The sequence below is a fragment of the Carettochelys insculpta genome, chromosome 2 (assembly GCF_033958435.1).
Source record: "Carettochelys insculpta isolate YL-2023 chromosome 2, ASM3395843v1, whole genome shotgun sequence".
Classification (NCBI taxonomy): Eukaryota; Metazoa; Chordata; order Testudines; family Carettochelyidae; genus Carettochelys; species Carettochelys insculpta.
This window is the reverse complement of record NC_134138.1, coordinates 174,610,184-174,626,650: the sequence shown is the minus strand read 5'-3', so window position 1 is coordinate 174,626,650 and position 16,467 is coordinate 174,610,184. Positions and strand designations below refer to the sequence as shown.

At 40.6% G+C, this 16,467-nt stretch overlaps 1 protein-coding gene across 9 annotated transcripts in view; it reads right to left on the bottom strand.

Moving 5' to 3' along the window:
• Positions 1-16,467, bottom strand: part of TNS3 (tensin 3) — a 376,357-nt gene that overhangs the window by 162,069 nt on the left and 197,821 nt on the right. For all 9 annotated transcript variants that reach the window (XM_074988033.1, XM_074988034.1, XM_074988039.1 and 6 more), the window contains 5 exons: positions 15,900-15,952; positions 13,731-13,902; positions 8,197-8,247; positions 5,744-5,866; positions 1,016-1,080 (listed from right to left, as the gene is read on the bottom strand). In XM_074988033.1, coding sequence (XP_074844134.1) covers positions 1,016-1,080; positions 5,744-5,866; positions 8,197-8,247; positions 13,731-13,902; positions 15,900-15,952 — 464 coding nt within the window. The remainder of the gene's footprint in view (positions 1-1,015; positions 1,081-5,743; positions 5,867-8,196; positions 8,248-13,730; positions 13,903-15,899; positions 15,953-16,467) is intronic.

Sequence of the window (16,467 nt, the reverse complement as noted above, 5' to 3'; positions counted from 1 at the left end):
TCAGTGGAATCAGAATTTCAACCATCTCCTATAAATTAAACAGACAATTTATTCTAATATTTGCCATATTGTCTTAAGTACAAAAGAGTGTCACTGAGATCCCGCCCAAGCTATGGTCTCTGAATTATATTTACAAATTTAAAGACAAGAACCTGGCCAATTTTGATTGAAAGGCAGTTCTGTTTTTTGGATAGTATTTACAAATGTCCTTTTTTTTATAGACAACCAGAATTTCACTAATATGAAATTCACACCGCAAATGGCAGCAGAACTAGGAAGCGAACCCAAGGTTCCTAATGCTCAGTCCTTTGCTTTGCTAGATGCATATCCATCCTTAATTAGAACAGTGTGGTGATATGTAGCTCCTGAGACAATTTCTTTATTAAGTTCTGCACTTTTGGGATTCCCTGTTCTGGTGTTAATATTAAGTCCAGATTCTGCCACCTTTAGTCAGGGTTGGTAGCACCTGTTACAGAAGTACCTCCACTAAGACGTAATATAGTCTAATGGTTAGTGCACTCACATGGCATATTAGACTCTTAGTTTCAATTCCAGCTCTGCAACTAACATCTTGTGTGACCCAGGGCAAGTCACTTCACCTCTCTGTGCCTTAGTTTCCCACCAGTAAAATGGGGATAATAGCCCACATCCCTACCTCACAGGGATGCTGTGGTGATTAAATCCATTAAAAACTGAGACATGCTCATGAACTACAGTAATGGCAGCCATGTAAGTACATAATATGGATAGCCAGGTTCAAATAGGGATTTGAAATGAGTCAAGGTGACAGACCTAGTGAAAAGAAAAGCCATTAAAAAGTTAGAACCCACAAAAGGAAGGCTTGTAACAAATCTTTTTTCCCCATCATGAATAATTTTGAGACATGCCAGCAACACTTCATTGAAACCAGAATCGGTCACAAGTGTGCAACCATAAGTTAATGAAACTAGGGGTTCCCCCACAGCCTCTACAGATTTGTAAACTGCACAAATCATCTCCATTGTTCATCTCTTACCTGGCAGAAACATTAGTGAAATGCATATATGATGAAATCACTACTCCTATCCTTCCTTTTCCACCCTGTGGGAAGAAAAAGAAATTATCATTTCTATTATCTGGTATTTACATAGCACCATAAGTGTCTATGGGACTGTGCTGAAAGAAAAATACATCAGTTCCACCCATAGTGCACCTGATCGACTACTTCTTCATTCAGTACCCATGTTAAGTTGCAAACAACTTTTGTACATTATTTTGGTAGTTCTGGTAACTACATAAGCTCAGACAGGCCTTTTGTCATAGTGGAGGTAGAATGATGCTCAGTAGCTTTTAAAGACCTTTTAGTTGCAAGCTGGCTGACCGGTAATGTTCAAAATCCTGAGTGAGACCTGCGGTTTGGGTATCCACGCCTCCTGAAACTTAGTGACGATTAGTACCAAAATTGCACTGGTGTCTTTAAAATACCATTTTTAACTCCTGGGAGACGAGTAACATATCAAGCTGACCAGCTGCAAGCCAAGAGTAGAGAGCTCAAGGATGTCACGGGCTATCCAAGTAGGATATTATATATTTTGTAATTCACACTTTTAAAAATTTATTTTGAAATCTGAAATTAGTCCACTTTTTTTTTTTCAGATTGACCCGACAAAGGATCTCTGAAGTAATGGAGCAATGGAAAGAGGCTGTTCTCAGTAGTGACGGATGCCAGAACAAGTAGAAAAGGTCTCAAGTTACAGAGCAAGAGGTGTAGTTTTGATATTAAGAAGAACTATTTTACTAGGAGGGTGGTGAAGCACTGGAATGCATTACCTAAAGAGGTGATGGAATCTCCATCCCAAAAGCTGTGTTTACACTAGCCCAAAACTTCAAAATGGCCATGCAAATGGCCATTTCGAAGTTTACTAATGAAGCACTGAAATATGTATTCAGCGCTTCATTAGCATGCGGGCAGCCGCAGCACTTCGAAATTGACGCAGCTCGTCCAGATGGGGCTCCTTTTCGAAAGGACCCCGGCTACTTCGAAGTCCCCTTATTCCTATCTGCTCATAGGAACAAGGGGACTCTGAAGTAGCCAGGGTCCTTTCGAAAAAGAGCCCCATCTGGACGAGCCGCACGGCGGCAAGCCACATCAATTTCGAAGTGCTGCAGCCGCCCGCTTGCTAATGAGGTGCTGAATATGTATTTCAGCACTTCATTAGTAAACTTCGAAATGGCCATGCAAATGGCCATTTTGAAGTTTTGGGCTAGTGTAGACACAGCCTATAAATTTTTAAGTCCCAGCTTGGCAAGGTCCTGGCTGGGATGATTTACATAGGGTTGATCTTGCTATAGGCAGGGGGTTGGACTCAATGATCTCCTGAGGTCCCTTCCAGCCCCAGGATTCTATGATTCGATGCTAAAACTACAAAACAGTAGTTTTGTTTCCATTTATTTTTTCATACTTCTTACACAGAATGAATTTGCTATACCTGGCATTTTTCTGTGTGTGTATGTGAGAGAGAGAGAAAGAGAAGACAAAGCTATAAATTAAAATAAAGAAAACCATGAGCAGCAGCAGTAACATTCTATAAATTTTTGGTTTTGGGCTCATCCAAGACAAGCCTAAACAACACTGAATCTTCTGGCATGATGAGCAATAAGCTATGAATTCTGACAAGTATCAGCAATTTTCTTCTGACATCTGTGATTTATACTAACTACTGGTTATTCTTTCTGGGATATTTTCATAATTTTTTGAAATCATATTAAATCATTTGCATGATATATGTACTGTACAAATTACTGATCAGTAAATGATCTTACTAGTTTTCACATGCTTCTAGACTACTCAGCCAACACATGTTGGCTATCTCCAGGAAAGATGGCAGTGGGAAGTTTTTAAGACCCAATGGATTAAATTCATCAACAATTGCTTGAAAGAGATTTATAACAGACATGCATTGGGGTATTTTGCTTTTTTACTTATAGTATAGTCGTAACTGTAAAATTATCTCTGTAAAATTATCTCCGGGCAAAGCTCTCTGTTAACGTTTTCATCCCTGCACAGACTTTTTTCCAGCCATGCGCAGAATATATTTTTACCTGCACTGAGGCATGTCTGAATGTGTAACACTAGTGGAAAAATAAATAAGCCTAGCTGTGGGTGCTCTGCTAATCAGCTGGGCAGCTTTTGAATCTCTGTTGAGCGGCCACACATGCACCCATCTTACACGGAACACAGGTTCAGAGTAGTGAAGATATCAATTCCTTTGCTTCCTCCTCATTGTAGAGCTGTCACCAGTCAGTTCTGCCTCGAGCATCTACCTGCAGCATGACGTGTCTGCCTCAGTTTCCTCCTCAGGTAACGTAAGGTCTCCCCAAATGGCTCTCTTGCCTTCATATTGTCCCTCTTTGGGATTAGTGTACTAGGAAAGTATTCTGCAAATAATCTAAAACATAAGACCCAAGAAAGTCCATTTATCACACCCCTCCTTATCACATCTAGGCTCCTCATGAATTCTCTTCACTTCCTCAGGACAGCAGGGATCCCCACAGCCTCTATCTGCTGAGAGATCACCCTCACCAGGGGACCTTCACTCAGCCCCCTAGCCTGCTGTTAAAGCTCACATGCTGCTTCCAGCCCTAGCTCACTGGCTTGGGGCAGACAGCTGGTAAGGCACTCTTGCTCTCCTGCCTTCAGCCTCTCCTTGGAAGTGCCTTCTAGCTCCAGCAGCTCTCGTCCCCTGCCTATCACCACCTCCCTGGCAGCCTTAACTTGCTCACTCACTCTCTCCTCCTCAGATCTGGTCCTCCATAAGTCCCGGATACTGCCACACTCTCTTAATTGGCCAAAGGGGAGCACTTGTTCTGGCACAGGGGAGCTAGATCTGCTTCATTTACTGAGGCAGCCCACCCTGTGGCCAGTCCCATTTCTGCACCATTCAGAGCCCCAAGCCTGCAAATCATGGGAAATAAAAGGGATGCCACACAGGCACAACATTTGCCCATCTGCCATCCACTGCAAGACTGGGGGAAAAAAGATCAATGGGAGCTTTCCAATGACCTCAACTGAAGCAGAATCAGGTCCTGAATCTATTCAATGTGCTGTCAGCCAATAACAGCACTGGCAGTGAGCCTCTATTCACCTCAAGTACCATCGGCAAGCCTGCCGACTTGCTTCTGATCTCAGGATTATTTATTTTATTTCTTCTCCCAGGGAACAAGCAGGGAGAAGGGAAAACATTACGCAACAGTAACAGCACATTAGAGCATTGCAATTATGCAGTCAGTTAGCACCTGTTGGAGTGTGGGCAGCCCAGAGTGCCCGACCTTCCCACTGGCGACAATGGCACACAAAAAAAAAAAAAACCAGCGTGGAGACACTGAGTGTCAAAACATCTAACATTTAGGTGACCAGAAAATCACTGGGATTCACAAAGGCTGACCTATGTGCTCAGTCTCCCTACACAATGAACGGGGAAGAGATGGTTGCCACACAATGAGATTTGCAGAAGCCAGCGGGCTGGGCATTTCTCAGGCTAAATTAGCCAGTGGAAGAGGCTGAGAAGAGAGATCTGTACTAAGTGCTGCTCCCTCAAGAAGTTCCACATCTCACTCCGAGCTGTTGGCAGATGCCTCCTTCATCCTGACATTCTCAGCTGTGAATTCTCTTCGGGGGTTACAAGCCTACACCATTTTTGCACAAGGCCAGGATAGGGAAGGGCTCCCTCATAATCTTGAGCCAATTGGTAGAGATCTCACCAGGGATGTCAGAGAACCCAGTTCAAGTTCCTCCTCTGCTGCAAGGGGAGAAAGAAACTGAAAAAGGGGTCTGCCGTCCTTCAGGAAAATGGTCTAAACCATGTTCTGAGCCTCTTAACCTGTGAGGCACCTGCAATCTCTCTCTCGTGGAAGCTGTGCCACTGTGACTAAATAATTTAAAGAATAATTTGGTGAGAGGAAAAGACTCTGTAGTCTGATGGGCAGGCGCTCTCTTCGGATATAGGTAACCCATGTTCCAGTTCCCCTGCTCCAACTACTTTTTAAATCATGTATCCACAGTGGAAGAGTTTCAACAGGAGAGACCGAGAAAGCCTATCATTGGACTGTCCCAGAGCTCAGGGCCTAAAGCACTCACCTGAAAGGTGCCAAATCTCTGTTCAGATTCCTTTACTTCCTCAGGCAGACTGTGTGAAGAGATGGGAAGGGTGGGGACTGAAATATTGCTACTGCTGTTTTGTTTAAGCTCACATACAGGGCACAGCCTGGTAAGCAAATGCTGAACACGCTTATTAGACTGAGTATCTCAGGCAAGTTAGGCAGAGGAACTCTAACTAGAAGATTAGGGTTGAAAATGACCTCAGAGGTCATCTTATCCAACCCGCTGTCGAAGCAGGACTAACCCCAGCTCTTAGTGTCTTGACCGAAATTACTAATGACAATTCGATGAGGTGGTGTGTGCCCTCAAAATGCACTGAAATAACTGAATGTCCTATACTGTGAAAGGATCCTAGAGGTTTGAGAGAGAACTGGAGGATCTCAATATATATCCCATTGTATATTACTTCTAAGCACATAATCCTGGATTTATCAGGCCTGAGCCTTGGTGAGTCTAACTCTGAATAGGGTTTAGGCCCATTTATGTCAGGTAAGCATTTGGATCGTTATGTTTTCAACATCAAAATGGCTGCAAAATTGTCAATTACCCTGTCAGGATCGAGTATTAAAAAGTTGAAATCATAAATCTTGCACATTGCACACTTACTCTGCAATGGATCACCACCACATGCTGGGGATCGCTGTTCAACCAGGATTCCATAGCCTTGCAGATGGTGCACATCTTATCCAGGGGAGGGGCATGAAGGTCAGGCCACCCCACATCCATAATCTGGAATCAAGCAAAGCCATGTCATTTTCCATTTCCAAGGTACTGTAACATCATCATCCCATACAAGAATCCTAGTCCAAAATGGGTCAAAACGGTTCCTTGTTTTTCCTAACAGAAAAATCTGTGCTTTACAGAACCATGGTGACATTTCATTATTTAAAATGTCTTTTTCTAACGTGAGGAAAACACCTTGACAGACTTCCCAGACCTGTAGAGGGAAGAAGTATTTATTTATTTATTTACTTATTTTACTACTACTACTACTATTATTACTACTACTACTACTACTACAGGTTGAACCTCTCTCATCCTGCACCCTCAGGACCTGACCGATGCCAGACAAGAGAATATCCCAGACCATGGGGGTGTCAATATTTTCTAGCACTTTACCAACACTTTCACTGCTTAATGGGATCTTAGAAGACATTTATGGGCAAATTACAGCTAAATAACAGTACAAATCGTGGAGAGCCAGGACAGATGGGTGTAAACAAACTTTATGGGATCATGGGAAACTTGGCCACACCCCTGATAAGTGATCATTTAGCTAACTAAAATCATGCTGGATTATGGATGTTGCCAGACAACAGAGTTCCAGGTTAGAGAGTTCCAGCTAGTACTATAGTCCCATTTCATCATTTACTGAACAAAAATTTGGTAGTGTTCTTGGTTCAGAATTAGTTTTCATTTAGAAGTTCATGTTAATTCACAGTACAAATAACATAAAAGTTCAAGATACAAATCTTCAGAAACTGTTGAAACAAAACGTTTTGGTTGATCCAAACTATTTTTTGGGGGGGCGGGGTGTTTGTAAAAATATCAGAGTCAGACTTTTCATCTTTATTTGGGATAGGAAAAAAAATTCCAAATCTTAAAATTTCCTGGGGTGGGAAAACTATTCCTTCCCAGTACTATTAAGAACCAGTACTTCCTACATTTAAAGGAACTATTTTTCTTTTGATCAACTTCTCATAATTATCTGTGTATGCATCTTGTTCAAATTCCAAAAATAATAAGACACCTAAATCCTACACATTCACTAACATATGATAATAATTGTGTATGGCCGTGTCTACACTAGCCCCAAACTTCGAAATGGACGTGCAAATGGCCATTTTGAAGTTTACTAATGAAGCGCTGAAATGAATATTCAGCCCTTCATTAGCATGCGGGCAGCTGCGGCGCTTCAAAATTGATGTGGCTCGCTGCCGCGCGGCTCGTCCCAAAGGGGCTCCTTTTCGAAAGGACCCCACCTACTTCGAAGTCCCCTTATTCCCATCTGCTCATGGAAATAAGGGGACTTCGAAGTAGGCGGGGTCCTTTTGAAAAGGAGCCCCGCCTGAACGAGGCGCGCGGCGGCGAGCCACGTCAATTTCGAAGCACCGCGGCCGCCCGCATGCTAATGAAGCGCTGAATATGCATTTCAGCGCTTCATTAGTAAACTTCGAAATGGCCATTTGCGTGGCCATTTCAAAGTTTGGGGCTAGTGTAGACGTAGCCTGTGTGTTAAAAAATCAGGTATCAAATGTCTTAATTATGTTTTCAGCAGTAAACTGAGCCTCTATGAGGTCCAAACAATACTGCTGCTGGGACTGTAGATCTCTGATAGTACGGGATAAGGGAGTCTCTCTAAGGTTACATCAGCCACATCATCAGGGATTCATTCACCTCTATATGGGCCAATGTGACATATGCCATCATGTGCCTGCAATGTCTCTCTGCCATGTACATATTGGACAAACCAAACTGTGTCTATGCAAAAGAATAAATGGATACAAATCAGACATCAAGAATGATACCATTCAACAACCAATAGGAAAGCACCTCAACTTCTCTGGACACTCAGTAACAGATGTGAAAGTTGCCATACTTAAGAAAAAACAGACAGCAGCATGAAACTGCAGACCTGGAATTTATACGCAAATTTAGCACTATCAGACTGGGTCTGAATAGTGCCTGGGAGTGATTAGCTCACTACAAAATAATTTGCCTCTGCTGGTATTTTCACATCCACCCTGACTAAATTAGCATTGTTAGCACTGGTCTTCTGCCTATTAATGTAACACACTCATCTTTGCTTGTGTATACACCTACCAAATGGAAGTTTCCACTTCATGCATCCAATGAAGTGGGTTCCAGCTCTCAAAAGCTTATGCCCAAATAAATTTGTTAGTCTTTAAGGTACCACTGGACTCTTCCTTCTTGAAACTTTTACTAAAATTACCATTCATTATGTACATCAAAGCCGCTATAGTCTGAAGGCTCATGACAGCCCATTTATGGTGTATGCAAGTCTAGTAAGGGAGATACTTTATGGTCAAAACCAATACCTTTGGGTTAAGCTTCGTAAGATCATATGTTTTTTCAGAAAGGTTTAACACCTGTTCAAGAAGAAAAAAAGAAAACAAGTATGAGATCCTGAGGTTTCATTTTTTGTGATAAATCACAGTATCCAAAATACGTTACAAAAAAAGTTAAGTGACAGCAGAGGGCCTTCATATTTTCTAATCACTTCAGACAACAAAATAAGTATTTGAAGTTAGGTAAGTTTAGCATTTGCAGTATTCAGGGTATTTCCCATAGTAAATTCAGGAAAGCATAACAGGAAACCACACATACTGAGGAAATGCCTAAAATATGTAACAATTATAATTTTCAAGTTTGTAATAGTTATATATTAGGCCTTTTGCTCAGCAATCTTATTGGTCTACAAGAGTTTCTTAGATTCCTGTATTGCGGGGTGGTTGATTGGTTGGTTGGTTGGTTTTAAAGGATTGACCAACATTTTAAAAAATGGGAGACTAAAGACAGGTTCCTAAGTCTATATTTAGGCACTTAAGTGCCTTGACTTTCGAAAATTCTCAGCTCCCAAGTAGAAATCTTGGCCATATATTTTCTTACCTTTATTTCAATATCAAAGTATTTTCATATAAGAGCTTAGAGCTTAAAATCAGTTCAATTAATGTACTAGTTGTCAGTGACTAAAAACCTCAAACAGCTGTTTTCTTGAGAGTTATGCTGTTATGTGTTGCGAGTTATGCATATGAATGTGTTGGTACAGTGCCTAGCACTTTTCAGGGAATATTACAACATACCTAAACAATAAAACTATTAATAACAATATACAGTTCAATCAAACAAATGTAAAACTTTGCTGATGTAATATGAAATTTTTATGAGAAGTCCTATGGCACATTATAGACTAAAATATATTGGAGCATAACCTTTCATGGGCAAAGACCCACTTTGTCAGATGTGTCAGAAGTGGGTCTTTGCCAATAAAAGCTTATAGTCTATATATACTATACTCTGTTAGTCTACAAGGTGCCACAGGACTTCTGCTTGTTGTTTTTGTGGATACAGACTAACACAGTTTGATGCTATGAAATTATGTACACATGTGCATTGTTTCTACTAGTAATTAATGTGTCATGAATGATGCATATTTAATTTTGTTCTCTTCTGAAGGATTTTGTGTTGTGTTTATGTTTTTAAATTACTCATGAGAAATAGCACTTATTTAGGGACAGGACAATGCTTCTTTTGTTGAGATAAAATTTGAGTTTCTAGGTACTGGATATGACTTTTTTATTTTGTAGGCAGTGTCAGATTTATGAAACCTTAACTATTCATTTTCTGTCTTTTAGGAGGTTGGCCTTTTTTAAGGATGGGATAGATAAGTGCTTAGTGTGGAAAGAAATTGTGGCTGTCTCCACATGCTGCTACTTCTGGAAGCAGCACACTAACGAGCTAACCGGAAGATGCTAATAAGGTGTGAATGCAAATTTTCCATGCCTCATTAGCATTTTGGCACGTGGTTGGGCGTCTGGAAAAAGCTTTTCTGGACTCCGAAGTACATGTGGAGACGCACAGCCCCTTCTTCCCCAAATGCTTTTTTCAGGCTCCGAACCATGGGCCGATATGCTAATGAGGCATGGAAAATTTGCATCTGCAGCTCATTAGCATCTTCCAGTTAGCTCATTAGCATGCCATTTCCAGAAGAAATGGCATGTGGAGACGCAGCCTGTCAGTGCAGTTTCACTGTCTACAAGCAATATATCGGCCACATATTGTTTCCTTGCTCTCTGACAAGATTCATTGCTGATAAGTCATGTGAATATAAGACACCCGGTGTATTGCTTTCTTTCGTCTCTCAATCCTGTGATTTCTGATTCACATCCAGTTTTCAAATAATGACAATGTCTTACATACTTCATTATTTCTGACTCTGAAATGCCTTTGTTACATGAACAAATGTCACAATCCATGAGTGTTTATAAAACACTTACTATCATGGGACTGTACCAGAGCACTGAATGTGAATCTGAAAGCATCATTCAGGTTGCTATAACTACTTATGTATAATTTACCTATGTGTGGAATTTTGTGATATCAGGTGATTTCACTGAGCTGATAGAAGGGTATGGATAATGTTACATATATTAGAACACAATTAAAAGTGCCATTCTGAAGATTTTTAATTTTTAAAAAGTAGTTTATTTTTTCAACCATTTTGGAACTAATTGCAGTTGCAAATGAGACTGAACTTTATACATCTGAAAACAGGAAGATTTACTGTTATCGATACAAAGTAGCCAAAATCAGCTAGGGAGAGGCCATCAGTTCTTCCTAATAATTACACAAGTGTCGAGCTTGCGCTAGAATCCTAGTCTTAAACCTACAAGACACAAACCTCTGCTACATAAAAAGAGATAACTGCAACTGTTAGCTGTAGAACAGGGGTAGGCGCACTTACTGACCCTCTGAGCTGCATATGAGGAAACTCTGGATATTCAAGAGCTGGGATGTACCTGCCCAGGGCAGTCCCTACCAGTGCTGGTGCCCTACGTGGCTCAACATCTGCATACGCATCCACAGAGAAGGCCGCTGAGGAGCAGAAGCTGTGGGGCGCAGGAGCATTGCAGGGCAGGGATGCTCACCTGAAGCTTAAGGGGAGAAGTCAGGATGTGTGGGCCGTGGAAAGCAGAATGAGTCTGAGGGCCAGAAGATTCAGGAGGTGGGCACACTGCTTGTCAGAGAGAAGCAGCACTTTAAAAGGGGAAAGCAGCTGCCCACTTCTCTACCTGAGTCCTCTGGCCTGCAGACTCACACCTGGTGAGCAGTGGGGGATGGGGATGGTCATCAGAGATGATACACAGCACGCAGCTGCCAGGATAGCACAACATTTGGGGCAATTTGGTGCTTCAAATTTTGTGGTTGGGATACCATATTAAAAAGAGTACACTCCTGAGAGGGAGTGTATCTGTATTAGTATCTACTAACTCACATTGTATGAATGCACTATGTATACTATAACACATTAACACAATGTGAGTTGGTAGATGCAGATACACTCTCAGGGGTGACCTTTTTTGAAAAGTCAAACACGGTAATCCTATTTTGTCGTCGCCTGTGCAGCTATGTAGTTTGCATAGCGGTAAGGGTGGCCTACACCTGCTAGGGCTCAGGACTTCAGCCCTGCTGGTGCACCTGCCAAGCCTCAGCCCTGAGCTCTCTCCCCTACTCAGTTCGGCAGAGAATGAAGGCAGAGGCGGGGGACTTTGCAAGCTGCACTTTAACTCTAAAAGAGCTGCAAATGGCTCGCTAGCCACCATTGGGCCAGCCCTGCTACAGAAGAACCTTCAATATTCTTTCCAATATGCAGCAACCAAATAGAGCAGTGATTTCCAAACTTTTCATTAGTGCAAGCCTCCAATCAAACCCCAAAACCATTTGTGGATCCCCATCAAATCCAGTTCCAGCTACTATGTGCACTTAATTAAATAAAAAAGGAAAGCACAACATAGATTTTAGGATAGGAATTAACTACATTATTGGAAGATATTTAATTTAAACATAATAATTGATTATAACTTTGCATTTTATTTAAAACTTATTTTCTATGATCATTTTTACCCATTTTTTTATTTTTTTTCTTGGACCCCCTGCAATACAGGTCTGTTGACCCCAGGTTGGGAACCCCTGAAACAGAGGACAATATACTTATGCAAATACAACCCCCCCTCTTGAGCCTCCATTGACACTAATGACAGCAGAACTGTGCCAATAACTCACAAAGAAATCAAAAGGACGAAGACTGGCTTACAGACTACTCACAACAAAAAGCATTTCTAATTCTGCTTACTTAGAGCATATTTTCTATAAATACCATTTGTCTTGAATGATTTAAAGACAACAAATTCTGCATCTTGGTGGGGGGTTGGGGAAACAGAGATTAGATGACCCTTATGGTCCCTTTTAACTCTTTGATTCTATGACATAAGAATGCACTTAAGCATGTGTTTAACTTTAAGCACATTAGTATGCTCCCACAGTTTTCACTAGTCATACATTTAAGTGTTTTGCTGAATTGGAGCCATAGCTGCAATGCAAATTTTCAAAGATACTAAACTATATGGATATTAACGTGGTTCATAAGCCATTTTTGAAAAAGAAAGGGACAAACAACTCTTAGACAAAAGTGGTAATTTTATGATGGACTATAAATGCAAAATGACAAGCCAAATTTTCTTCAGACTTTTGTAAAACGTTTTCCTTTATTTCCAGAGCAAATATGGCAATTTACCAACCAAACCAATAAATTGTCCAAGTCAAAGTTATAGTAAGACTAAACCAATTGGCAATTGATGGCAGACTTAGCTGTGGAAAGGTTATGGTCCTTTCCTAATGATTGGACTCAAAAAAGGTGAATTAACATAAAGGTAACAGGGATTTGTGTGTGTGTGTGTTGTGAACATGTCTGTTAAGAGTTAGATATGTTAACCGAGACTGCCAGCTTATTTCATGTACACCAAAATACAGCATCACATGCAAAAGAGACCCTTGATCACTACTGATCTGGGCCGAACTTGCAACACTGACTTAGGCAAACTGTTCTGCAAAGCATTACAGATTTCTGTGAAACAGATAACTGTGTCTTACAGGAAAATTGATGTGTCAAAAAGTTCATAAGCAGTAGTACTGCAAGCACAGCTTGAGTTCAATCATTGTAGGATGCAGTCAGGATAAATAAATTTATTGTGAGTGAATGAATGTGGAAGGCTGATTTTTTTTGGGTGGAATAACAAAGCATTGTAGGTGCTGCAGAAATTTCACCCTCCTGAAGTTATGGATTTATAGTAATAATTTATACTCATGTCACCTAACAATAACTTCCCATAACAGCAGAGATTTTGGTCCAGACTTATAAGCACACACAGAAAGACAGTGACTCCAGAGGGTTTAAATATGCTAAGCAGAAAACACACACAGAATAAGAGAAAAACAGTTCCGATCATGATAAACGATTATGCAGGTGGAACCCATTTGAGATTTGCACAGGATCTTAATTAAAAAAAACCATAACATAAGTAATGAGGGAAAAAGCATCTAAATCAAGTCAATGAAATAGACTAACACTCTAACAGCAGCCTTTAAGTGCTATTCCACAATCAACAGTGGAGCCAGACAAATGGGCATGCTCAAAGACTGTCTGCACACAAGTTGCAGCTGTTAGAAAAAAATGCATTCCAGGGTGAGGCATCTGGATCTTGTAGGAATGAGTTCTATTTAATGAGGAATAGCCCAACAATTTTTCTCTTGCAAGTGAAGCTGAGGCCCAAAGAGTTTACTGTCTTGCCCTCAACATGAAGGTGGCTTGCATATGCTTCCTTAATGGACTGAATGTAAAATGATAGACTAGATTCTGCTGTCATTTGCAAAGGCAAAAATGTGGTAAGTTTATATAGGTGGAAGTGAAAGTGAGCCTATATTGGGCTTCGTTATTAAGGGTATCAGATATAGCAAATAAAGGTAAAAAATAATATGCATACAGCACATCCAAACAGGATTCATCAGCACTTACCAGGTAATTATCTCCATGCTTGGATTTGAGCATTCGGGTTACATCTTGCAGGTTGTGCACATATGTTTCCTCTGAGCAGCTGGCAGGGAAGGATACAGCAATGATCCGTTCAGTGATGTAAGTCAGGTCAAGTTCATAGCCCTCCTCCATGATGTGATCAAAGTCTGCACTCCTGCGAAGAATCCGATGTGGCAGTTTGGGGAGTCGGAAGGAGTGGGGGTAACAAGAAAAGGAAGTTAATGAGCAGAAATTTCATCCTGGATTCATACTAGGGAATCAGTCGGTATTTATGGTACATGGTATTTTCATCCAAATTGCAGTTTCATAAACAGCTTATAGAACAAAAGTTATTCAGATTTTTAAACAATCACTGTGCCACCTATAAAATTTCAACTGTGTAGGCAGTGCTATGGAAGCATGGAAAAATGCATACAACTGGATTTGCCCTATCCCCAGCCATAGATACTAATCTCTTGCTCTTTCTTTAGGACATTACACAAACCACCTGTCTTCAAGTGGTCTCTAAAATCGTTTATGTACACACAGGAATAAATCTGCCCTAAGTTACACAGATACGAATTTAGAGTAACTGCATTAAATTCAAGAGTAAATGAAGTGAGAATTAGGTATAGTTTCTCCAGCACTTCGGCTTGCAAGTACTGTACTTCTTCAATAGCAGAGTCTTAGAAAGCACACAGGCAAACTGTTTGCCTGTTTCCCATAAACAGAGGTAGAGCACCCTTTCTGAATGTCATGTTCAAACCAGCGAAAGAAAAAGCACTTGAATTCTAGCATACATTGTTTTGTTCTTGTCATTTAAACACCTTGAACACAGGCCAAAAAGAACCATGGTAAGAAGTATGTAAAACAGTTAAAATATCCTTTCCTTCTTCCTCATTGCTTTAGCCAAGTTAATAGTGAAAAAGACTGTTACTACATAATCGCTAGTTAGCCGCTACAGTTAATTATTACTTAGAACTTCTTTAGAGCTTCACAAATGCAATACACAGCAACTAAATGAATCCTCCTTATGCCCCTGTGAAGTAAATAGATGAATATCATTACCCACTCAAAGCTAGACTGCAAGTCAGGGGCAGAAGGACTAGAGGTCAGAAGTTTTTAGCTCCCTATCAGGATTCAGCCCAAGTCAACAAGTGATTTTAGCACTGTTTTGACCATAATTTCAAACATAATGGAAAAGTACTATGTAACCCTATAAAACCTACCAGCAAAAAAGGGCACCCTTTTTGGCAGCATTTCACATAATACTTTCTTTGTGACAGTTGTATCTGTCTATCACAAAGAAAGTATTCTATGAAATGTGGCCAAAAAGGGTGCCATTTCTGCTGGTTGGTTTTATAGGGTTACATAGTACTTTTCCATTATGTTTGAAATTATGGTCAAAACAGTGCTAAAATCACTTGTTGACTTGGGCTGAATCCTGATAGGGAGCTAAAAACTTCTGGCCTCTAGTCCTTCTGCCCCTGACTTGCAGTCTAGCTTTGAGTAAGTCTATAGATAAAATAGGGGAATGGAAAGTGAACTGTCTCTTACCCCCAATGGGAGTCCCTTCCTTGGACTGGATTGAGGAACTCTGGAAAAGTAGGATAGTATTCTGCAGCTTGTGAACACTCTGGTCTGCTCATAGGAGTAAGGGGACTTCGAAGTAGCCGGGGTCCTTTCGAAAAGGAACCCGGTCTGGACGATCCGCGCGGCGGCGAGCCGGGTCACTTTCAAAGTGCCGTGGCCGCCCGCATGCTAATAAGGCGCTGAATATGTATTTCAGTGCTTCATTAGTAAACTTTGAAATGGCCATTTGCATGGCAATTTTGAAGTTTTTGGCTAGCGTAGACATGGCCTTGGTGAAACACATCCCTGTGTATTTAAAGTTTTATTGAAGAAGCAGCATGAAAGACACATGAGAATAATATGATGCTTAAGGTGACTTGTGGTAGTTTTACTATAGGAAAGTACCCATCTTGTCTGGTATTTTGCATATGTCTTGTAAAAGATTACTCCCACAACCTTAGCCAGCAAATACTATGGCCTTTGACTCCACAGATAACAACTGCAATGTCTTTAAATGTGTCTTTGCCTGCAGGAGATGCCAGGTATAAGAACAATCAAAAATAGTTGATTGACTCTACAGCAAAATCATTACATACTTACTGTGATACTTTGTCACAACAGAAAGATGAGTTTTTGGAAAAACTGCCTGAAGTCTGAAACAAACAAACCAATAGAATGATCAGCTCAGTAACTTCCAGCTCCCTTTTAATTTTATAAAATGATGTTTCCCACTAAGAAAAAAGTAAGAACATTATTATGGAATAAATAAATCCCACTTGCACAATGGAAATCCCATTCAAATTCATTAGTGTTCATTTTAGGATACTTTAAAAATCCCAGCACAGATGACGAAGTACAGCTAGTATAACTTCAACCGGAATGATACCTAAAACTATTATCAGACTCCTCAAAATGGTACAGTATCATTGTGCTCCTTCTACTTTCCCAGCAATTATTTACAAGAGGCCTCCCAATACATCTACCTCATATGGAAGCAAAATGAATTTATTCTTGTTTTGGATGCTCTTATTGCCACAACGCAATGTGGTGTTCAATAAAAGTCAAAGAGAAAGGTGAATTTAACCACAAGAACTGCATAGTGTTCCTGCATCTATCTTCAGAGACCTGCCTGGGCAACACAATGACAATATTAACTGGATCAAACAAT